Genomic DNA, 24,582 nt, shown 5'->3' with positions numbered 1-24,582 from the left:
ATGTGGTGCTAGGGAATCTATTAGAATTGTGTATCTCTGCCTGTCTTCCCTAATCAGAGGAGCTGATGTCTATATTCTACTCACAGTTTCTTCTGTAACATTTATATATCACACTGAAAAGCACTAAGACAGTGAGGTTTGCCTGCCTAATATATATTCTTACTCATCTTTGCTGTTTTGTGGTTTATATATATGCAGATAAAATTTGCATTCTCTGCAAGATACATAATGGTTTCTAAAACAATCCTTTCTTCATGAAAAGAAGCAAAACTGGACTTCAACTTAGTAGATAACTTCATTCATTTAAGAACCATAAATATTTTTGCAATAATGCGGAGAAATTTTCCCAGAGGAGAAGATGACTGTAAATAAAGTGATGTGAAAGTCTTTATACATGCATATGCTATTAGATTCAGCAGATGTTATTCTGCTATGCCATAGGTTGCAATTTTTCCTCCAGAGATTTTTGTTTACTGTTAGCATACAATTTGAGCCAGGACTGTATGCTAAGGTACTAGAAATTAATATAGCATGTGGTAATCCTGTTCCTTACCTTGTTAGCACTTTTGTCCTCTTGTGTCTTTTGTTAACCTTTGTTTTCCAGGTATCTTGTAATTTTCTTTCAGGTCCATTACAACACAAAAATGACGATTACAAAATACTGGATTTTATCATTACATTTCATTAATATTTTAATAATTACTAAAATGTAGCTTTTCTGTTTGAAACATCCACACTAGGAGTGAGAGGGTCTGCAGTGTTAGTAATTTTGGTAAACTGCTTGTCTCTTGCAGTTTTGGATATGGCTCGCCACGTTCCCCTGTACCGAGCTCTGCTGGAGCTGCTCCGTGCGATTGCCTCTTGCACATCCATGGTGCCATTGCTGCTTCCTCTGTCAGGAGAAAGCAGCGAAGAGGAGGAGGAGCAGCTGGAGTCCCAGGCTTCTGTTGGGACCTTGTTGGCTAAAATGAAGACCTGTGTGGATACCTACACCAACAGACTGAGGTAAGCACTTGTATCAGCCCTGCCCTTCATTTAAACTGTGCTGTGTGGTTGTGCTTTAGGAGTGATACTCCCCAGTTTAGTGCCCCCACTGAGACACTCCAAACCGTGCTGCCCCTTGCTGGCTCCTGCCTTCCCCTCCCCCTGTGGTGGGCTGGAGGGACAATTGGAGGCATAAAAGCTAAAAAATCACAGGTTGAGATAAGAACAATTTGCTGGAAGCAGCAATGAGGTAAGAAAACAACAGCAGCAATATTATTAACAAAAGTGTACAAAAGAAAGAGTGATTCACATGCAGAAATGCTCATCATGGAGCTCAACCCAACCGCAGCTATACCTCCCTGACCTCTCCCTCCAGCTGGGAGCAGGCATTATCCATCTGCTCCCTCCAGTGTGGCACTGGCACCACCCAACTACTCCCTCCACCATTCTTACTTGACCAGAAGGAAACCCTTCTTCCAGAGGAGAGTCCCTTTCCCCCGCCCCAGCAATGGTCTGAGGTGGGGTACATTAACCTCTGGGTCCTGACTGTGCCCTCTCCTGCATACTGCAAAAATTAACCCTCTTCTGGCTGGAACAGGATAAGCTTTTGCTTATTATTGATATAGAAGCGAAAGGAGATTAAATTCTGTATATTTCTCTGAATGGATGTTGCCATCCAGAGTGAGAATATACCATCTGTTAGATCTAGATTTGTATTTGTATGCATCTGTGTTGTTTACTGTACTATTTACAGGGAATGGTTTTGGTATGACAGACATAACCTGGTAGATTTGCATACTCTTGTATTTCATTAGTAATTATCAATGTTGCAATATAAATTTTCATTTATTTATTTTAATAATTTTCTGTTTCCAGTTGGTTTCTTGATTCTGTTTACTTGCTTCCAATTTAAAAACAGCTTCTTAAGAAATAATAACCTGTATTTCTCTGCAAAATTTAGTGCTGCCCCTAAGCATATGCTGAAACTTCATAGGAAGAAGGTAAATAAAATGGCGGAAAGGTAAATAAAAGAAGGTAAATAAAATGTCAGGAAAAGGTGTGTGGAGAATGTTCTTTCTCCCACTATTAACTCAGAATATTTACCAACCATTACCCAAGAGACTTTTCAAGAAGGAATCTCATTATTGGGAACTCTTTCTAGTAGCTCCTGATGAACTGGACTTTACCCATCAATGTCTCCAATCGCTCTTGACTGATACTGCAAGTCTTGCTTATCAAGCATGTAAGGTACCTCTAGTGGCATATTTTTGCTAGTGTAATGCAAAAGAAGCAGAACTGGAAGGACAAAAGCCAGTTCTTTATGTTGGATACCCACCTAAAAAAGTCAGCTTGTGCCTGCTGACAATATTATCTATATATCTCATAGTGTATGTAATCTTCTTAAAATAGGAAAGAAACTTGGCTTTTGTGTAATCCATTTCCGATACCTGTGTATGTGATTCTCCACCAGAATTGCTGACTGTTTTTTCTTTGTTCATCTGGTCATCCATTAGCCTGGGATATAATGGCCATGGAAACCTCTGTCTTCTCATGGGATTTAATGGCCATGGAAACCTGTTTCTTCTCATCTCACTTCCCCAGGGTGAAGCCTAAGAAGTCTCTCTGTGAGAGTGGTGTGCACCTACTGTTCATAGGCTCTTTTCTATCTCCTAAAGTAAACACAGTAGGAGTAGTTCTTCAGTGCCAGCGTAGGATCTGGAAGCAAAGAAGCGTTCTAGAGTCACAATAATTTTAATATTAGATGGATTTGATAGGAGTTCTGTGGTTCATTCTTTGTGGGTTATCTGTACCATTTTCTTGCATTACTTTGTTATCCCAGCACAAAAGGAAAACCTGTATTTTACTGGGTGGTTTAACCATAGTGCGGTTTGTGTTTGAAGCAGTGCATAGACAAGGATGAAAACATCAACAGCCTGAACAGCCTGGAGCCACTGGGGTGGAAGGCTTGAATTCTCAGCGTTTTAGTTGAAGGTGTGCCAGAAATATAAGCAAGTATTGGCATGAATTTCTTAAATAGGACAATCTGCTGTTCCTTTCAGATCAAATTGGCAGAACAACAACCCAAAATCATGAGTTCTAGTTTCAAAGGCAAAACATCACATCCTCTGAGCAGCAGACTTGCATGTCTGCCAAATGTCATCTCTATGTTGGGCTGGGAGCATCCACTTTGTTCCAGAATTGAAGGGGACTTGGTTTTGGACTTCAGTTAGCATTGAATTTCCTTTACTTTCAAAGGCCACAGTATTCTGTTAGAAAACTGGGAAATTTCTGGATAATGGAGAAGACATTTAGGCATGAGATGATATCTCATGGCTGTTTGGGTGCTAGGAAGTCAAAGCCATCAGTGATTGGAGAGCAGTCAGGCTGGTGTAATGAGTTACCATGAGAGATGGGTTTGAGACAAGAGCTTGCTGTGCTGGCTGAGCCCTTTGCTGCAGGGAGCTGCTGATGTGTGGCAAAGCAGGCTCATTGGAGCCAACATCTGCTGGGTGAGCTTCGTGGCAAATGGTTGTTCTGGCAAAATGAGATGGTGGCTCATTTGTGTGATGTGCGGTCTAGCAAGCTTACCCCTGAAATTCCTAACTATGCTTCATGGGGATGCTGGAATACAACCAGGTGGGCTTGAAGTATTATCTCTGCTATGGCTTTTCATTGTCTTCACTGCTATTTTGAAGAACTTTTATGTGAAAGAGTGCATTTTTCAAATAAAAAAAAAAAATGTCTTTAGAACTGGGCCCCAAGAGTCAAGGCCTAATTTGTTTTAATTTATTTTTCTTAAAAAACAATTATCACTTCCTTCTGCTGCATGTTGAAACTCACATTTTGAGTTGATGGTTGTCTGCAGGGAGCAGTCCTGCAGCCTCTGGTTTGGAATGCTTCCACTGAATGTCTGTAAATAGTGCTTCAAGCCCCAAGGTGGGGTAGGTGGAGCCATCTGGGAGGAGGTTACCAGCTTTCACCAGTGGTCATTTGCAAAATCACAGCCCCTTGCCTGTTTTGCCTGATTTCAGGAGATTTGTTTGAGCAAGTGTGAATTACTGGAAGGAGTAAATGTGCGGTCCATGAGGGCTGTGATTGCAAACCCAGGGTGGCTTTATCCCAAGACAGTGAGTCCCAGCCTAAGACTAAGCAGCCCTGTGCTGTAAGCACTGTCCCTGTGGGGCACAGGGTCTGAGTGCTTCATTGGCTGCACTCTGGGAATGCTTTGATAAGGGTGTCATTCTGTATCACCACATTCACCTGCAAGTACCAGGCACGGGTGAGTAAGTATTAGTATTGACTTTGAAAATTAAAGTTGCCTTGGGAGTGTATAATTCATTATACATTTAGCACAGCATAAAGAGAAGGCTGTCATCTCTAGCACAAGCTAAATTAATGGCTTAAATTATTAGCATGTACACTGCTGTCTTTTCTAGCAAATATATTAGTGACTGTCATCCCTTTAAATATGGGTTGACATTTTCTCTGCTTCTCCTTCAGTGGCTGAAAAACAGTATGGGAAAGTTTCCGTGTCTGAATTTTATATTTGGCTCCTCCTCCACTCTGGAACATTTAGATAAAATAACATTTAGATAAAAGTTTTTGCTGTATTAAAGCTCAGGAGTTTGTTAAACTGCTAGTTATCTGCATACAGAAATCTCTATGCAGGCTGATAGAATACAAGGAAAGAGCTGAAGCATCTTACTGGCTTTATGATTTCACTTTTGGTATTTTGTCTCCTCTTCACAGAGTGTTGAGAGAGCTGTAAAGTTCCCACCAACTGCTTCTCTCAAGCTGGGGCCCTACTGGTGCCTCTGGATCACTCATGTATCACCCAGCTTGGAGAGAGAAGGAATCCAGGCAGGACTGCAGCACTGGAGATGGCAGCAAGAAGGAGGATTGGAATTTTCTTAGCTAATAGTGGGCTTTGCCCACATTATACCTGCTCATAAATGACAGAGTAGTCATCAGGTTGCTTTTGTCATGTGTGCACAAAGCAATACCATGTGTTTCAGGTCACAGTGAGATATAGTTTATGGATTATCATCTTCAGTAGAGCTGTAATTCTGGCACTGGAGGACTCAAAAATTGAATCTGACCAAGGAGTTATTTTGTGGGGTCCGTAGAGCAGCCGCAAGGCTGCAGCAGGCTCATGGAGGCTTCTGACCTTCCTGAGGGACTGGGACCCTCACAGTGACTCTGACAGTGACCCTCACTTTGTGTGCTCTAAGATTGCCCAGTGCATTGGTGATATGTGAAACCCTTTGAACTTTTTCCTGGGCTTTGAATAACATTTTTGTCTCAGCCCTTTTATAAGAATACAGTTTAGGGAACAAAATAGGCTTTTGGATTTTTTAGAGCAGGATGTTTTGTTATATGAGGGAGATGGGTACAGAGACCATATTCACACCTCCATCTGCTCCAGAGCTGTTTTGTGCAAGATTTTTGTCTTATAGTGCACTTGTTCTTTTTAAATTGCATGATTTAATAGCCATTTAATAGCCAAATGCATAAACATGTTTTAAGGATATGTTTTCAGAAAGGGCTGCTGTGGTCTTCTAATGTCAAAGAAATAGAAAATTAAGTATAATAGTTCATGTCTGCAGGGATGTTCATTTCTATCTCAGATCACAAAACTCTGTGAGCTTTAAAAATTATCATCAGTGTGAGAGTACATATGGCTGGGGAACCATGGACAGATTTTCCCATCTAGAGTCTAGGGAATTACTTGATTTTCCATATGCTGATTGTAAATAAACTGAGAAACTGTAAAATGCTATTAAATTTCTCCAACATTTGTGAATAATTCTAAAGTAGACAATAAAATAATGAAGCAGATGCTTACAGGAGAGCTGGAGAAGGACTTTTTACAAAGACATGGGAAATGGCTTCAAATAAAAGAGTAGGTTTAGATTAGATATTAGGAAAAAATTCTTTGCTCTCAGGGTGGTGTGGCACTGGAAGAGGTTGCCCAGAGAAGCTGTGGATACCCCATCCCTGGAGGTGTTCAAGGCCAGGCTGGATGGGGCTCTGAGCAATGTGGTCCAGTTTAAGGTATCACTCCTGTGGCCGGGGGTTGGAATGAGATGATATTTAAGGTCCCTTCCTTCCCAAACCATTGTGTGATTCTGTGATCTCACAAACTGTGCAGGATGGATCATACTAAGTTGGTGTTCTTTTGAATCAAATAAAGGTAGGAAGACAAAATGGGGGAAGAAAAAACTGGATGTCATCATTGATAGGAGTCTTGCATGCTATGGCAATATCAGTTGGTTTGTTCCCCAAAAGTGGGGAAAAAGCCTTACTTTTATCCTAACTAACCATTAGAATATACAAGGAACACTTGTGTGAGGAAGCTGGATGTTGATAAGGCAGTATGTCTAATTTTGGATATTTGTGAACCAGCTATCTTACCCTCCCTAGGAAACTGGCTGAAATCCATGATTAGGCAGAGTCAAGGTCAAAAAATGAGACTTGGATGGGGCAGAGGTATAGCTGAGTCAGGTTTATTCCTGCATTTTGCTTGCTAAACTGCTCTTCCACAGGTGTGGCCTGACTGAGAAGTTAGGCAGCTGGATAATGTAGCTGTCAGAGTAGAATTGTTCTGCAAACATAGGATTTTAAAAGTCTCTTGTGAGGAGAGGCAGGGCAGGGGTTTTCTGTTGTGTTCATGATTGCAGTGGACAGAATCTCCTTTCCCTTTATTGGTGGTGGCACATGAGATGTTGGGAGAATACAGTTCAAAAGGGCTGAAGTGTAACTGTTGTGCACAGCAGGGAGAACAAGAGGAAATAATATAATTGGTACTTTGCATTTGAGTAAATGTCTCCTTTCCCTGCTGCTTCAACTAATATATATTCCTTGTCTGCTGAGGTAGTTGCTGTCAGTAACTCACTATGTCTGTAGGAGTTTTTAAGCATGTGGTGAAGCATTTTGCTTAATGAGGCCAACACCTTGATTTTTTTGATTCTAAGACCAAATAGAAGGAGGAAAACCAAACAAATGTTCCAAATTGTAAAAGCAAGTGGACAACAGAAGAGCCACAAGAGCACTGTTTTGAAAATGGATTTATAAGAATTAATTATACTTTTAGTACCTTCACTAAGCACATGTTTATTGCTTTTCACACATCTTTCTCTTGCATAATGCCCACTGACATTTTACTTCAGCCAGAATTTCTCCAAGGGTTTTGTAGCAAATAGCTTAAGGCTTCTGCATCAATACCAGGCAGATCTAAATCTGTATACCTTTCTAGGGACTGGTAGCTGCTAGCATGTGCATGATGTTAAAACAGGTTATCACTGAGGTTTAGTAGGTTTGAATATGTATTGCTGAAGGTGCTTAGTATGTCATTTTAAAAATATTGGCCTAGCTTTCTACAAGGAAAAATGCAATAATAAGGATTGGAAAGTATGAATGAGAGATGCAGCTGCTGCTTTTTTGTCATACAATGTTCTTCAAATGCAACCTGGGGCTGGCTGTGATGCCTCCAATTCCTCCTAACTTTGAGTATCTGAAAGCTCAGAATAGCTTGAAGTCTGCCATGGGCTAACATCCTTTTGGATTAAATCTGGAACAGGGAAAATGGACCGTGCTACAGTAATGTATTTTGTTATTAATGCTCTCTAGGGATATTCTCATTTGATTAGGTACAGTTCAGAGACCATATTCACTACTACTGTAATCACCTCTGCTGAATAGTTTAGAGAGTCATTCATTATGCACAATTTCAGTCTAGATTAAAACACAGAAAGGTTTTAGTTGGTAAAATATGTTTGCTATATCAAAACATTGAATTTCTGGTTTTACTCATGTGGATAGTTTCTTGGTTTGCTAGTGAGAAAGAGCAAACCACTTCATCTTGGCTGTTGAACTTGTTTGGGTATCAAAACGAGCAAGTGCTGTTGAAACAAAAATGAGTAGAAATTGTTGTAAAATAATTTGGGAGCTGTTAGCATTGAAATCTTCCAAGTTTTGAGGGATGACAGTTTAAATTTATGTTAGCTCTCAAAACACAGAAGCTTTTAAATACTCACATTTAGGTTACATTAGTATCAAATACCCTTGTCCTCATTTCAGCAGTTGACTATCTGTGCTGGTAAGGACTGCATTGTCACAATCTAAAGATTTAAATGTATGATTACTGTGCAGCTAGCTTCTATCAAACAACAGTGTTGTGCACATTTATTTGAAAATGCGGTGCATGTTTAAATTGATGTTTTGATTTGCAGATCATAAACATCCAATGTAACCTAGATGCTTTTTATATTTTAAGGCTCTTAAAATTATGTTACATTAAACTCCTTACTGAAATAAAAGCTCTACATTTCTGTAGCCCAGAAGAGAACTGCAGAGACAAAATTTGTATTTGACCCGCAGTCCTGTGGTGCCTGGGTTGATGTTCATCTACATGCTGTGAATTTTTACTGGAGGTTTCCTAGAGTTTCATCATTAGTGTATTTTCAGTAATTGCTAGTGTATTGTGTAACAGGAAGGAGCATTTTGTCACCTATTTAGGACTTAGTTTTGCACAAGGATCTGCAAGGATGAAATGCATATTCATTACATGATCTTTGTTAGATTGATTTTGTAAGGTTTTCTAATCCTGCGTGAAGGTGTGCAGACATCAGGTCAGCCTGAAGGGTAGGCCTGAAATGTTGAAGCAGAAACTGCTGTACTGCAGTTGCTGGCTTTTCACTGCTCATACCAGCTGTACCTCTGTTTGTCAAATGAAGGCAGCATGTTCAGTGTTGGAACTGCTGGTTGCTTCATTCAGTGACGAACCTGAAGGTACGGAGACACATTCCATTTCAGAAGGCTTGGTTTAGTCTCAATCCATTACCTTTGGTATTTTTCCCTGTTGACAGATGCACTGGATACTGTATGTCTGGTTGAAAGATACTCTCTCATGTTATATCCTATTTCTTTGCCCCATGCAGGTCTAAAAAAGACAAGGCTAAAGCAGGAGTAAAACCAGACAGCTCTGATCAGGAGCCAGAGGGACTGACCCTGCTGGTGCCAGACATCCAAAAGACCGCAGAGATCGTTTATGCTGCCACCACCAGCCTGCGCCAAGCAAACCAAGGTGAACACACACACTCCTATAAGCGCTGCTGCTGTTTGTCTGTTGTGCAGCCATTTACTTATATGGCTTTACTTATACTTACATAACTTATAACTCAGCTTAAAGGCAAGGCAAAACGCTTCGCTCCTGTCCCCAACTGCTGACTGCATTTTCAAAAGTGGTTGGAACCTTGTTGAAGTTTTAAGTGTTTTGATGAAGGAAACAGAATAATTCAAGTAAATTAGAGGACACCTAACAGCTTTCAGCACAATTATGTAGCACCTTTTTTATTATTATTTTTCTTGGAAGAAAACAACATACAGGACCTTTAGTTATAAAACTTTTCTGTTGAAACTAAATCTTCTTAATTGGATTAACTATGAAGTAGATGAATGCAGAACTAAAATCTGAAACATGGGTTGAACCTCAAAAGACCATCTGGTTGTCTAGTAATATAAACTAAAGATTAAGTAGCTGAATCAGGGGAGTGGATTTTATAAAGGTATGTATAATGAGCTCCTGATTTTGGAGAGTCCATTAATGCATGTGGGAATAGCCATCCACACAAGCATATGTCATACTTCCTATTTGAAATTAAAAAAAAATAAATTAAAAGAAACAACAAAAGAATATTCAAAGAAGCAGCAGCAGTCATGACTTATTTCTAAGCTGAGATTATGATCTTTATTTACTCCAAGCTGCTCAGATAATGGCATACAGTAGTGAGAAAGAGATTTGTATACCCTAAGTGATGCCCAGTTTTGAGATGTCTCTATGAAAGAGTGTAACCATAAAATGGCAACACTTGCTGTGCTTTTCTTGGAATTACATAGCTAATTACAAATAATCACATTTTATTTTACACTACAGAAAAGAAGATGGCTGAATACTCCAAAAAGGCTGCTGTGAAACCCAAGCCTTTGTCTGTTTTACGATCCCTTGAAGAGAAGTATGTGGCTGTCATGAAGAAACTCCAGTTTGGTAGGTTGAGAAGTGTGAACGTGTGTGTTTTAGAAAGCAGACACTGAAGAACTGTGTGTTCTATTGAACAGAATCCTTTATTATTTTAAAAATTAACAACAGTCTCGCATATGTGACCACTGATAATTTTCACATGAGGAAAATTGTACATCTGTGTTTCCAGCTTACCAACTCATGCAGTCTTTGAACTAATGAGAAATGTTTTAAGCATGTATTAAGGTAATTCAAGGGACCAGATGAATTCAGTGATGTGATGGTGTTCATATTTTCATTACAGTAATGATCTCAAATTAGATTGAAATGCTTGATTTTTTTAAAGCTCATCTATGAGCTTTATATATTTATTTATATATCTATATAGTGCAATGTATTGCATTTGGAAAATGTGATGGGAATTGGTCCTTACTTCAGTCATAAAAGGAATGTGTTACCAAAAACATTCATAAAGAACTAATAGTATCTTATCCAAAAAGGAGCTATAAAACTATTGCAAAAACATTCTCACTGAGTATTTTTTGCGTTGCAGTGACAGCATTTGCAGTCACATTTCTTTGCTGTTGTATTTGCAAGAGGTTTTCCTCGCAAATGCTTGTGGAGCGTATGCCAAGAATAGGAGCTATGAAGGTTTGTAGGAAGTGTTTAGAAAGTTTGAGAGCTTTTCCCTCTGGCAGCTGTGCTGCAGATTTTGTGTAGCAAGTGATTAAAGAAAACCAGCTCTAGTGTAGTTTTTCATGGTTCCTCAATAACATTGCCACCAGCACACAAGTAAATACCACTGGCACTTGGCTTCACAAGGGTTCCATTATTAGCATTGTTATGTATTTGTCAGTATCATCATGTTCCTGGTTGGGAATAGCTGGTAGCTTTCCAGATTGGGAGTGGTGTATATTTGACAAGTTGCATATGAGAGTTTGTAAATTAGCTGCAGAAATTGTTTCAGCCCAGCACTGTTAATGCTTTGGTTTCTGTGATCACTGTTAATGCAAAAAAAAAAAAAAAAAGTGTTTTCTGATTTACTGTGATGCAAATTAAATTTTCCTTTTTTTAATTTTAATGCTCATAATCTTTATCCAAGACTAATCCTCTACAAACTTCCCTCCTTTCCCGACGCATTAAAATTCTCTTCTCTTCCAGATACATTTGAAATGGTTTCCGAAGATGACGATGGCAAGCTGGTATTTAAAGTAAACTACCACTACATGTCTCAGGTGAAGAACGCGAGCGACGCCAACAGCGCAGCCAGGGCCCGGCGTCTGGCGCAGGAGGCCGTGACTCTGTCCACCTCCCTGCCGCTCTCCTCCTCATCCAGCGTCTTCGTGCGCTGTGACGAGGAGAGGCTCGACATAATGAAGGTAAGGAAGCAAAGCTGGGTTTAGTTCTCTCTTCAGCTTGGCAGAGAAGTGTTCAGGAAGGTGCCTGAAATCTTAGGGAAAACCAGAAATATTTCACATCCACTTTAATTGCTGTCCAGGCATTAATGTAAGTGGTAGCATTTGAGTCTGAGTCTGATTTCTCAGCAGCTTGGCAGGGACAGGGAGAGCCCATCTGCTCCAGGAGTGCTCTGTTGGCCAAGGAGTCTTCACAGAACAGGATTCATTCTTTTTCAGCTATTCAAAAGGGAAAAGTTTAGTGCTGTTGCTCCATTATGGTCCAAACATATCTTCGCATGTGACCATTGAAGTTGCAGGCAGTAGGTATGGAGAAGTACACTGAGTGCCCCTGGACCTCTGTTTTGGAAAAAACATTCTGTTAATAGCATCCAATAGGAAAGAGTTTTCAGCTCCTTCTGTCTTGCTTTCCATTTGGAATCTGGAGAAATGAGTGTTCACAGAGGGCTTTGCTTACCCACAGTATCAGAATGAACAGACCAACAGCCTGTGTGTGATTATGAGATCTAATAATAATTCCTGCTACACAGCAGGTGGAAATAAAATGCTTCATATAACTTTAAAAATCTCGACTGTGTGATAGATAAATACAAGGGTGGGAATTTTAAATTCTTTTTTTTTTCTTTCTCTCTTTTTAACGCTGGTAGGTTCTCATTACTGGTCCTGCAGACACCCCATACGCAAATGGTTGCTTTGAATTTGATGTGTATTTCCCACAAGACTATCCAAATTCCCCTCCACTTGTCAATCTGGAAACAACCGGAGGCCACAGCGTGAGATTTAATCCAAACCTCTACAATGATGGCAAGGTAAGTCAGCTGGGATCCTGTGTTAGATGTAAAAAGGAAATGAAACTGATGAAAGTTATTTCCTTTTGTGATTGAATTATGGATCAGCCATTCCCAATGTACAGGAGGAAGCTCTGTGGTTAATACCAGTCTTCAGAATGATATGAAGAGGGATTTGCCAGTTCCAAGTGGGAATTACCTCCTTTCTAAATAGTCTTGCAGATTTTTGGAGATCCAGCCTTTATGAGTTGGATTGGACCAAAAAAGCAAGTACTTTTGACTGAGAAAAATGTTCTTTTCCAACATTTTCTGCTAAATGAACCAGTCAGAAATCTGTTTTGGCTAGCTGAAATACCCTTTCCATGGGTATGGAGTATGCTTCATATCAGCTGCAGCTGAAGGTTTGCTGAGTGCCTTGTCTCTTCTTCTCCATTTGTTTTCTATTAATGTGGACACAGAATATAATTCCTAGTGGAGACTTTATCTCCGTTTTTCTTTGTCTAGTTTTAAGTCTTGGAAAATACTTGCCTCTAAGTTTCTTCTGTTCATTTTGTCTCTTTGTTTTACCTGTCCTGGATTTTTCTATTTCACAATAAGATTCAAGAACACCATAAACTTCCCTGACATTCAGATCGGTCACAAAAGTTAAGGAATAATTCAAATTTCTTGATAGAATGTGAGACAGAAACTACCTTTTACATGCTTAAGCAGAATGATTGTCTTCAAAACACACAATTACAGGTTTTATAACAGTATTTAAAGCAGAAGGTAGAGAATTGGATAATATTCATAATTCTTTTTTTTTGGAGCCACTAGAATCCATAGGTTTCCTGTGAGGAAAAGCAATCTGCCTTGTCTTGTTTATTTATTAGCATGCTGTTCTTGTTATCTGCATTATTTTTATGTTTTCCTTTCAAAATAGTCTCATGGTCTTAAGCTGTACTAGGAGAGTCTTCGGTTGGACATTAGGAGGAATTTGCCCACAGAAAGGATGTTTAGACATGGGATTGGGCTGCCCAGGAAAGGTGGTGGAGTCACTGACCACCCCTGGAGGTGTTTAAAGCAAAGACTGGACCTGGCACTCAGTGCCCTGGTCTGGTTGACATGGTCTTGTTCCATCACAGATTGGACTCAATGATCCCTGAGGTCTTTTCCAACCTCATTGATTCTGTGATAGGAAACAAATTTGTTTTTTAAAATGCTGTTGTAAAAAAGTTTGTAAAAAAAATTAATGTAATGCCAACATTCTGTCCATGCAGAACAATTTCGTCATCATATTTGTCTGTGGTATTAATAATGTCACTTTTTCAGGTGTGCTTAAGCATACTTAACACATGGCATGGGAGACCAGAAGAGAAATGGAATCCCCAAACATCAAGTTTTTTGCAGGTGAGCAATTTCTTCTTTCTCTTCTAAATGTCATTTAGGAGTAGTAAGTTGTCTCTTAGTCCTAAAGATTCCTTTTCTAGACCGTTTAAACCAGACTAATATTCAAATAAGCATAAATAAGACAAAAGTCCAGAAAATGTACTTGGAACTCTTGGAAAGGAACACTGCTGAGGAGACAGGTTCTTCAGAATGTTCTTTCTAATGAGTATTTCTGTTGGTCTGATCTTGAAGAGCAGCTGTTCATGTGTGCAGCTTATTCCTGCACTAGCTCTGCCCAGATGATTCCAAATAGTTTATTTTATTTTCAAAAATTAAAAAAAAATTTACTAGGAAATGACAATCTCATGGATTTATCACAAACTTTTTATGGTGAAGACAAAAGAGGCTCCACACTGAGAGATGAGAAAGTGAAGTACACAGTGCAGACTGTAGCCTTCCTCCTCCTAAGTGTGCAGGTGAGCTGAGTAGAGGAAAAAAGATTAAGGGAATGCAAGTGCAGCTATGCTGTGTTCAATAACAATTAGTGTTACATTAAAGCAGAATTTATTAGGGCATGCAGTCCTTATAATTTTCAGCCTTATTTCCCAGACATGCACTGAGTCACAAGCAAAGACATTAAGTAAAAGTAAAGCTTGCAATGGCTTCTTTCCTATGGCAGTTACTGAATTTATTCCGAGTTTGGAGTAATTATTATGTAGCACAAGGTACAATTTCTGTTCCAAATCCTAGAAGACTGCACAGCTTCAGCATAATAGAATTCCTGCCTTCAGCAGAACAGATTTCAGCTTGTTCAGGATTTGGCCTTGGAGAGCAGATTTATCAGTCTCCTGCTTTATCAGTTCAAGAAGGTCTGTTCCAGTGTGTGGAAGTCAGGCGAGCGAGGCAGAGGGCCAGCATGGGTAAACAAGAGCTCTTGCCTAAGCTCAGCTGCAAAGAAAAGCAAGCAAAGGTGGAAGGAGGGGGTGGCTACTTGTGCAAAATAAAAGGATATTGACCAAACATTCAGGAGAGAAATTAGGGAAACTAAAGCTCAGATGGCACTGAAAATGTTGAGGGTTAAGAAGACAAACATGAAAAGCTTTTCATAAGTATGGTAGCAGCAAAAGAACACATTTTCCTTAGGCTCTCCAGCTCAGAGGGGAAGGAAACCTATTGGCAAGGGCATGGAAAAGGCAGAAATCACCTCTGCCTCACTCTTAGGGGTAAGAATTGCTTTGCCTTGTCCCTGAGCCCTCACTAGGGAGGTTGGTGAGAATGAGGAATTACCCACAGTAGAGGAACAGTATTGAAGCTGCTTGGACACACATGTCCATGGAACCAATCCCCATGAGTCCAGGGGAGCTGAGGGAGCCAGCTTGTACCACTGCAAAGCCATTAGCTCCCATCTTTGACAGGCAGGACAATCAAGGGAATTTCCAGGCAAATCTCCCACTCAGCTTCAAGATCAGCTAGAGAGAGGATCATGTTGGGATAGGTATCCTTAATGAGTGCAAGTCTCCCAAGATCCAAATTCTTAATCAAGAGATGAACTGCAATTTCAGACTTGAAGTGTAAAATCAGTGTAGAAAGGTACAAGTATTTAGGAAGTCTTATTTTCACCAAAGTCCTTTTTCTTACATTAAAATGTTAGATTTGATAGTTAGAAATCACATACAGCATAGAAGTTTATAATTTAAAACTTTCTTTCAGTGTTTCATTTTGAGAATAGTAAGAAAACTGTTGGAAAAAGTCCCATCCCTACCATATTGGGAGAAAAACACTTTACAACTATTAAATAGAAAACAGCTGTAGGACTAAATGAATTGCTTGGAAAGAATTAAGCACTACATGTTTTTTCTGGCTCAGAGATTGAACTATCGTCAGACCACCCAAAATACTTAAGAAATTAGTTTTTATTATCCAGCAAAACTGGAAGATTGGTGTATAGTTTCTCATTCATTACAGTTATAATTGAAAGTATTGACTGCTTATTCAGGCCCAGGAAGTAAAATGCTGCCGTGTGACATTTCTCTACCATAGCTACTTTAAAAAGATATAAATATCCAAAATAGAACATTTTTGAAAAGCAAAAGCCTGTTCTTCCAGAGACATGTAAAGGCCACAGAGATCACCTTTCATACCCAAAGCCTTGGCCCTGAAGTCACTCTGCCATGACTTAGCACATGCACATTAATATTCTGCCTTTTTGGTAGCTATGTGGCCATTTGCTTGATGTGTGAGATGCATTCTGTACATCTTAATACATTTACCTATGTCTTAAGGTTTACCACTAAATAACTGTAGCTGCTTCTAGTTGAGTGCTGGGCAGGGTACAGGAGACTGTGATGATGGTGCATATGGTACCAGCAGCTACCTGGAGCACCTGCCTGAGAAACAGAAAAACCTGGTTTATTTTCCCTCTCAACCCAACAAGGGAGGCTGGTTCATCTCTCCCGCTGCACAGCTGCCTGTCCAGTCCAGGATAAAGACTTGGCTGCCCTAGACTGCCAGTCTGTGCTGTAATGAAAGCACAGCCACCACACAAGGGCAAAGTGCCATGGCATCTAAAGGAGTGAGGCTGTGTTCCTGTGAGGTGCTGGTGGGAGTGAGGGTAGCCTGTGTCATTCAGCTGGCTCTTGGACTGCTGCTTTGATAGGAGTTACTGATCTGGCATTGTGTCTGTGGAATGAGGAACCATCACAGAGAAGATGGAAAGCTGGGACACTCGTGTGCCCCCTTTGCTACAGGAGAAACTCCAGAAGAATGCCACACCTGAGCACAGAGCGCAGCTGTGGATGTCAGGGCACTGCCTGCAAAAGAGTCAGAGTTTGGATTGCTGCTGACATGGCATCTGTCTGATGTGAGCTGTACATTCTGCATCCACCAAGAAAAAGGAGAGCTCTTGTCTTCCACATCCAAATTCACAAATTAGGGGATGTTTTAAAGCTCTAAGTTGTACCTAGACTGGGAGGAGAGTCAGTTCCAGAAACAGCTGCCCTGACATCTGGGTATCTGCACCTAAGTATGCCCAGTGCTGGAAATGCCATTCCTAGGTCTGTAACATATCATCAGCTTTTCACTAAATGAGGAAACATAAGTGTTTCGATCACCTTGGTTGAATTCTTCACAGTTCTGGAAGTTTGTGTCACAGAACTGAAATCCCTAAAATTGTTGCTGGTGAACTTGGTCCTAAGTACATAAGAAAACCTTGCCCTTCATTTAGTAAAAAAAGCAAATTGACAGGGATAAACTTTAATACTGGAAAAACTAGCAAGCCTTCAAATCATGAATATGCAGTACATCTACATTTGGATACCTAAGAGCCTTATGTATCTGTTTAATTCTTTGGGGTTTGTTCGGAATGGCTGAGTAAATAGTTAATTGCCTTGAATATACGTAAACATCTATTCACACGTGCTGGATAGTAAAATAGAAAGCAGGAAAGTTGTTATTTCTGAATTACTGAATAGTTGGTGCTTTGTTCATATAGTATTGAAAACATTTTTTCCCTTATCTTAAAAATATACTGAGGTTTTGTTTTATTGATATATGACACATTATTGTTTGTAAAATCTGAAACTAAAGGGCTATGAACATTCATTTAAAAGAAAAAATGGGAGATGATGTAGATGAGGATTTCAGTGGTTCATGTGGCATTTTACCTCCTTTGGTTTTTTCCCATCTAGTTCAGAATTACAGGAATTAGCAAGCTCAGCCATAGGGGAAAAAATCAAAATTGTTGATTGAGAAGCTGACAAATACACTTTCTTTTGCAAAGGGGCACAATCAGGCATCTCTTCCTTTAAATACTTCCTTTTATTTATATCTGTATGTTTGCTTTGTAGGGTTTTAAGTTACATTTGTCATTTTCTCAGTGTTTGAGCTAAATACACAGCCACAGGACTCGGTGGTTTTTGTGTGTAGTGACAGTTTAGGTTTGAAAGCGTGGATGTTCCTGCTTGCACCTAGCCTGTATCACAAATGGTAGTACTTTGCCATAGAAATGGTTTTGCTTGTAAAGTGAGAGGAGCTTTGTATATTTGTAAGAATGCTTTGGCAGCACAATTTGAATATTTGGTTTCTTCTCTTACCAGGTGTTGGTGTCTGTGCAGTCCCTAATACTGGTGGCAGAACCATACTTCAACGAACCAGGTTACGAGCGATCGCGAGGCACTCCCAGTGGTACCCAGAGCTCCAGGGAATACGATGGAAATATCCGACAGGCCACAGTCAAGTGGGCAATGCTTGAACAAATGAGAAATCCATCACCGTGTTTCAAGGAGGTAGGTTTTGTGAAAAGCAGTATTTCTCTTTTTTGAGCATTAAGAATAATGCAAATATTTGGTAAGATAAGGCATGAGATGTCTGTTTTAACCTTCAGTCAAGAGACTGAAATGAACAAGGATGCACCAAACTTCACAGATTCTTTTCTGGGAAAGAGGAATGCAGGCAAAGTGGGACTGACCTGAACAGGATCTTGGTGCACAGTTGGATAAAACATGTTTCAATCAGCTCACTCTTACTACTGGGCAGAACCTCTTACATGGCCTGTAACACCTGTTGGTCAGCCCTACAAAGGGCACTCCATGCTCCACACTCTGCATAAATAACAGGCAGTATTTTCCCAAGGATCATAAATTTCAAGCAAATACAAAGAAACACTTCAGATAAACCAAGATAATGCAAATTGGAAAAATACCTTGAAAGAAATGCCACAAAGCATCTGCACTAGAAACCTGTGCCTTTGAAAACAACTGTCTCCATGCTGCTAAAAGCAATGCTAACCTTCATGCATTCAGGCTGTCTTAAAAAAAATTATTGTAATCAATCAAATTGCCTAATTTGCTTACATTCCTGAAGATAGACTAAAACTCACCTGTAGCATCTTAGAAGAATTTCATTATTAGGGACTTCTCAGTGTCTGTAGTCCAATTCCTTTCCCAAAAGCAGATGAGTTAGATATCAGGGGTTGAACATATACAACAAGAGTTCAAGGGAAAAGGAGCTGAAGAAGCACTAAGAGAATCTGTGTGAATATTAATACAAAATGTTTGGTCAAACATGAGTCATCTCACAGTATTACCAGCGAATATTTCCAGAGAAACTCATTTTGCTCTGAACTACTACAGCTGTTGCCAGTGTTGAAGCGTGGAACCACCTGGCAGTATCTCCTATGCCTTCAATTGTCTGCATAATAAAATGTTGAAAAAGCGTAAATGTTTTAGGATTATGCACATTGCTGGGTGTGGCATCTGAGATGCTGATCTCCCATCCCTTCCTTGATATTGTAAAAAACATCCTTTGGAATGCAAAACCTTTTTTCATTAAAATTACTGTGTCTTGTGGAATAAGAAACTATATTTTTATCCACATGCAGGTAAAAAAGGATGTGCAGTGTATGTAGGGATGTTGAATTAATGAAATAAAACCTGGTGGTGGTTCAAAATTACCTTTTAAATGTTCTACTCAATAAGTAGAAGACCATGCATGATAAAGATATCTGGATACATAATCCAATAACTTCTGCCAATATTTCTTTTTCTTCTAGCTAATGTAAAAGTTTCACTTTGGCAAAAGGCATTCTCAAATCACAGTAAGATTAAATTAATTGAATATATAAGAATATATAAGAAAGCAGTGGACAATAATGCTCCACATTCCTTCTCACATGTACAGAAGTGAAGGATATGCAGTCTTACACCATTTGGTATCTGAATCCCAGCTATTATTGGTGCACTTTTCTTTAAGAGTCTCAGTCATTGTGTGCTTATTCTGCAGTGCAGCTGTCACACTGCTGGTATGAAAAAGGCAGCTTTGGAACAGTGCTAGAGTCCATCCTCAGCCCCATCCAAATGGAAATGCATCTCTCAGATTATCTGAGCACTTCTTTGGGAGATTCCCTTTTTGTTCAGACCTCTGGGATTTTTGTACAGTTATCTTAGAAACCTTAACAGTGATGATCAACTCAGTAACACAAATGCAAACTCATGCTGAAGACTGAAGTCTAAGAACATACATCCTGAGATCTGTTGTCTTCAAAAATCTGATTCTTGTCTTCAGTATCTTAAATGATGAGTAGGCTCAGGAGATCCAAACTGCCAGTCTTTGGGAGTTTTTCCAAGCTCCATTGTGGATTTAAGGAATGTATCCAGAATTGAAGTCAATTACGCTTTCAATATGCAATTTCTATTTAGACAGATAGCTATTTTCTTTAACCTCCAGAGGGAAAAATTATTTTTCCTGTTATGTTGCAATATGGCCAAGAACTCTCAGTGCTCAATAAAATTTCTTTGGTTTTATTGTTGCCTTCAGTGTTCAGAGTTTCAGAAAACTGTTTAAGACAAAGCCAACACCAAGTAGAGTTTCACAACTTTGTATGAGTGTTGATTGGTTGGATTTTTTAAACTCAAATACGTACTTCAATACCAAAATTACTCTTCAGTGAAATACTGGCTCCCATCCAAACTGGGCAGCTCAATTGCCATGGCCTGAGAATTCCAGTGTCCCCAAATGTGCTGCCTCTGCCTAGAGCCAAGTGGCTGCATCCCCTCGGAAGCAGCTGCTGTGATCCTGCTCTCGGCAGAAGCGCGCGATGTTCCTGTGCTCATAGCCCAGCAGTGCTGCTGCTCTGTGGTGGTGTTCACAGGGCAAGGGAAGAGACCAGAATCTTGACTCCATGTTTCAGAAGGCTGATTTATTATTTTATTGAATATATTGTATTATATTAAAACTATACTAAAAAAGTAGAAGAAAGGATTTAATCAGAAGGCTTGAAAGGAGAGAATTGAATGATAACAAAAGCTCATGACTCTCAGAGAATCCTAGCCAGCTGACTGTGATTGGCCATTAATTAGAAACAACCAACATGGACCAATCAAAGATGCACCTGTTGCATTCCACAGCAGCAGGTAGTTACTGTTTTTCTTTTCGTCTGAGGCTTCTCAGTTTCTCTGGAGAAAAAATCCTAACGAAAGGATTCTTCATAAAATGTGTCTGTGACACAGCTCGTCTGTTTTCTGCATAGGCAGCCCGTGGTCAGTGAGGGGAGGACGTGGTGCTCCTGCTTGCTCTGTGCTTCTCTAGCAGAACAGGGCAGGGAAGGAAACAGTGAAAGCCTCAGCACTGTGTCTGTGTAGCTCTGCTCCTGTGCGAACTTCGTGCCTGCGTAGTACGTCCAGCTTTGAACTGCAGAACGTGAGCAGCGCTCTGCTCTGCCTTTTGCTTCGGCTGGTGTATTTCTGGCACTGGTTTACCCTGCACTCAGCTAACACAAGAGACTGCCAAAATGGCAGGCTGCACACAAACAGTGGATTCCTACAGACTGAAAGAGATATCCAGACCAACAGACTCCCCAAAACAGCATCAGCTGAATTCAGAACAGGTTCCTCTGGTCTTTTTCCAGTTGGATTTTGGAAATCTCTGAGACAGAAATTCCAGTTTTATCTCCAGTCTGGTTCAATTCTGAATTACATTTATAATGATTTTTTTCCCTTATATTCAATTAGACCCACAGAGGTCTTGCAAATTTGGTATTGTTAAAATATATGGTTCTTCCATCCATGTTAGATTGGGAATGTTTTCTTGCAGGTCATCCACAAACACTTCTACTTGAAAAGAGTGGAGATCATGGCTCAGTGTGAGGAGTGGATAGCGGACATACAGCAGTACAGCAGTGACAAACGGGTAGGCAGGACCATGTCCCATCATGCAGCAGCTCTCAAGGTGAGATGTTTGTAACAAATTCAAGTTTCCCAGTTGTCAAGAGAGGCAATGTGTGTGCATTCCATTTCCTCAGTATTTTTACTACAAGGTGGATTTTCCTCTAGCACCTGTCCTGCCTATTTTTTCTATGACTCTTTGTATAGGATGCAGTGACCCCGAGATGGTTGGAGCACGGTGCTGGTGTAACACCAAAGTTGTGGGTTTGGTCCCCTATGGGCCATTCACTTCAGAGTTGGACTGGATCCTTGTGGGTCCCTTACAGCTCAGAATATTCTGTGATAAGTGCTTTTTCTGTTCACTCTGAGGGTGGGTGGAGGTTAATGATAAAGTTGTGTTACAACCAATTCCTCGCCAGAAAACAAGCTTGTAGAGTAGACAAGCAGTTAATAAACTGTGGTCAGCTACAATCAGTTTTATCCTGTGTTAACTTGAATCATTCTAATCATTATAACTATTTTCTGCCTTCCTAGCCAAGTATTACCATTTGTGTATTTTGTGACCACATAGATAACAGGGCTATATTGTTTTTAATATTTGAGGTTTCATTTCCCCTGAAGTGTGACCCCCAAATTTAGAAAGGCTTCTTTTTTCTGTTGCCAGACTTCCATTCTTTCAATGTCACCAGTCTTCAAAATGAAGTTACTGTGATCAGTATACAAATCTCTGCATATCTGTCTCTGTGACAGATCTCATCATGAATTCTTTATAAATTTTTTTGACTGTATGACCTACCAAGTCCAAGCCAGTTTCTGCTGTTACCCCTGAACACAGATATGACTCAGCTGCTGGACCAATAGTGTAGCATTTAAAGTGAGACACTTGTTGGCTGCAGTTCTGTTGACCGCCTTTAATTTGTCCCCAGCAGCTCTTGATAATTCTTCTGTCACTAAAATGAAAATACCAGTCATTAAATATAGGGGAGAAGCTGATCCAGACATTGAAATAGTACATTTAAGCCTTTTCTGCCTACTCCTCTTTTTGCCTTAGAGTGTCTAACCTTGTGAAAAGTTTTGTTTTTAACTGTGGCCTTCCACACTGACTTGTTCTTGTGTATCCAGCGTCACACAGCCCAGCTGCGGGAAGAACTTCTAAAACTTCCCTGTCCTGAAGGATTGGATCCAGACACTGATGACTCCCCAGAAAAATGCAGTGCCACAACAAGCTCAGAAGAGACCATGTTGCACGACCAGGTTAAACCCAGCAGCAGTAAAGATGTCCCCACTGATTTCAAGTCATGAGTTGCATTGACATGGACTTTGTAGACACAACGGCTTTGAAGCACAAGCCAAATATGTCAATATTTGTATGTAAGAAGTTAATTATGTAATAGGTAATGAAATTGAAACTATACTATGCCCTTAAGGATATACAGTTTAATTAAAAATGATCTTTTATTTACCTGTACAAGAGTGTAAACTTTTTTGTGCTTTTATTTTTCAATTGTGAGAACCACTGATTGGTATGTTTAAAAAGTTATGTATACAAAAAATGGATAAATCACTGATATATAAGGGAAACTACCTTAGGAAAGAATGTTTACTGAATGTTTATTATTTTTTTTTTACTTGTAGAGTGAGGGCGGTTGTAACAAAGAATATATATTGGTCATTCTTACAACTACTATTTAAAGTCAGAAAATTTTCACTGAATTTGATAGATTTTACGTTTGGCCATATATTCATGCTCATATTTGATTCTAAAGAAAACCTCCTGTATACTTCAATAAACGTTAAATGGACATGATCCCTCTTTTATGATTTACTGGTACATTTTTTAAATAAACTGCCATAAAATACATTCTAGCTGAAGACTTGCACTTGTATGACTGAATTCATTGCAGTCAACATACTTAATTTTATGCTTACTAAATCTAAAATGCAGGTGAAATAAATGCACATGGTTTTACCTCATGCCAAATTTGGACTTCTGAATTAGTTGGGGTTTTTTGGCTATTTTATGCAAACTAACAGTATTCTAAATTTCTAAAGGGCTATTCTGGAACAAAGTCTTTACTGTATTGAAATGTCTGATTTTTACATATGCAGCTTACTCTTACTGACACGCCACACAGGACTCTGATGTTCTGTAGTTCCTACTGTGTAGAATTATTTCTATACTTGCAACCACAGATCCTGACTATAAGGGTGAGGAGTTTGCTTGATTTAATAATCAAGTCTCACTTTTAACATAACATGCATTGCTATCATTGTTATTAATTTTTGAGCAGTCCTTGAAGGACTAAAAAGTTAATACTGGTATTACCTCAGACTAATGATCTGTTGTATGATACATACTATAAATCAGGCAAAACCGAAAGTTTTTTGTTTTCTATTTGTTCTTTGTTTATAAGTATCACGCTGGAATTTTTTCACTTTTTGTTTTACAATGTATTATTTCTAATCATTAAAAATGGCACCAACTGAGGTTGTGTTCTTATGCTGATGGTTAACAGTTAGTTCTGATAGTCCTTTTGGCAGTTTTTGTGTTCTGCTGATGTGTTGTGTTAATCCAAGGCCTGTTCTGATTGTACATACCTCTCAAAATACCAGCTTGGCCACATCTGTGGAACTTCAGGGGTGCTTAGTCACAGAGCAGAACAAGCAGCCCTGTGCCAGAGCTGCTGGTAAATACATGAAACAAAGAGCTTATGCCACACAGTCCAAGTGTTAGAACTTCATCAGTGTTAAAACAGCCCTGCATTTTTCCAGATGGGTATTCACTTACAGTCTATTACTGTTCAAAAGGACTGTGATACTCCTCTAAAGGCTCCAAAAGCAAAATTACCCACTGACTTCCAATTATATTTGTTAGGAGTTTCCATTAGAGCTCTTCATTTACTGCTTAAGCTGCCTGTCTACAGGAGCACAGTGTTTTTATAAAATCCTGGTACTTGTACCAAAACCAAATGTATTGAAGCCGAAGATCCTCTTTAAAAGTGAAGACTTTTTTCTTTACCATTAAAACACAAGACTGAGGCAAGAAGTACCCATCTTGCATTGATTTGACGTGAGGAAGGTGCTTAACATGATTGTACCTTTATCTCTGGTGTGTATTCACGGTTTCATAGCAATGCTAATGTGAAGTCACTGCTGCTTAATTAAGCAGATGTAAACAGCTGCATGGGATATTAAACTCTAATTTGCATCTACATACCAATTATCCTTTTTTTGCTCTGACATGAGCTAGAATGGTATTGTACCAAATTAATGCAGAGATTCAATCCTTAATAAATTGCAACTGTGTTACAGCCTAAGTAAATTGTGAACTTGGCAACAAATACAAAATA

General features: G+C 39.5%; 1 protein-coding gene across 6 annotated transcripts in view; it reads left to right on the top strand.

The window, feature by feature from the left end:
- BIRC6 (baculoviral IAP repeat containing 6) overlaps positions 1 to 23,720 on the top strand; it is a 176,119-nt gene extending 152,399 nt beyond the window's left edge. For all 6 annotated transcript variants that reach the window (XM_063151839.1, XM_063151838.1, XM_063151836.1 and 3 more), the window contains 9 exons: positions 795 to 1,005; positions 8,925 to 9,070; positions 9,920 to 10,030; positions 11,165 to 11,382; positions 12,066 to 12,227; positions 13,518 to 13,595; positions 17,669 to 17,857; positions 21,162 to 21,296; positions 22,355 to 23,720. In XM_063151839.1, coding sequence (XP_063007909.1) covers positions 795 to 1,005; positions 8,925 to 9,070; positions 9,920 to 10,030; positions 11,165 to 11,382; positions 12,066 to 12,227; positions 13,518 to 13,595; positions 17,669 to 17,857; positions 21,162 to 21,296; positions 22,355 to 22,534 — 1,430 coding nt within the window. In that variant the 3' untranslated portion in view covers positions 22,535 to 23,720. The remainder of the gene's footprint in view (positions 1 to 794; positions 1,006 to 8,924; positions 9,071 to 9,919; positions 10,031 to 11,164; positions 11,383 to 12,065; positions 12,228 to 13,517; positions 13,596 to 17,668; positions 17,858 to 21,161; positions 21,297 to 22,354) is intronic.
- The last annotated feature ends 862 nt before the right edge of the window (positions 23,721 to 24,582 follow it).

The sequence above is a fragment of the Melospiza melodia genome, chromosome 3 (assembly GCF_035770615.1).
Source record: "Melospiza melodia melodia isolate bMelMel2 chromosome 3, bMelMel2.pri, whole genome shotgun sequence".
Classification (NCBI taxonomy): domain Eukaryota; kingdom Metazoa; phylum Chordata; class Aves; order Passeriformes; family Passerellidae; genus Melospiza; species Melospiza melodia.
This window is presented reverse-complemented; position numbering and strand designations above follow the sequence as displayed.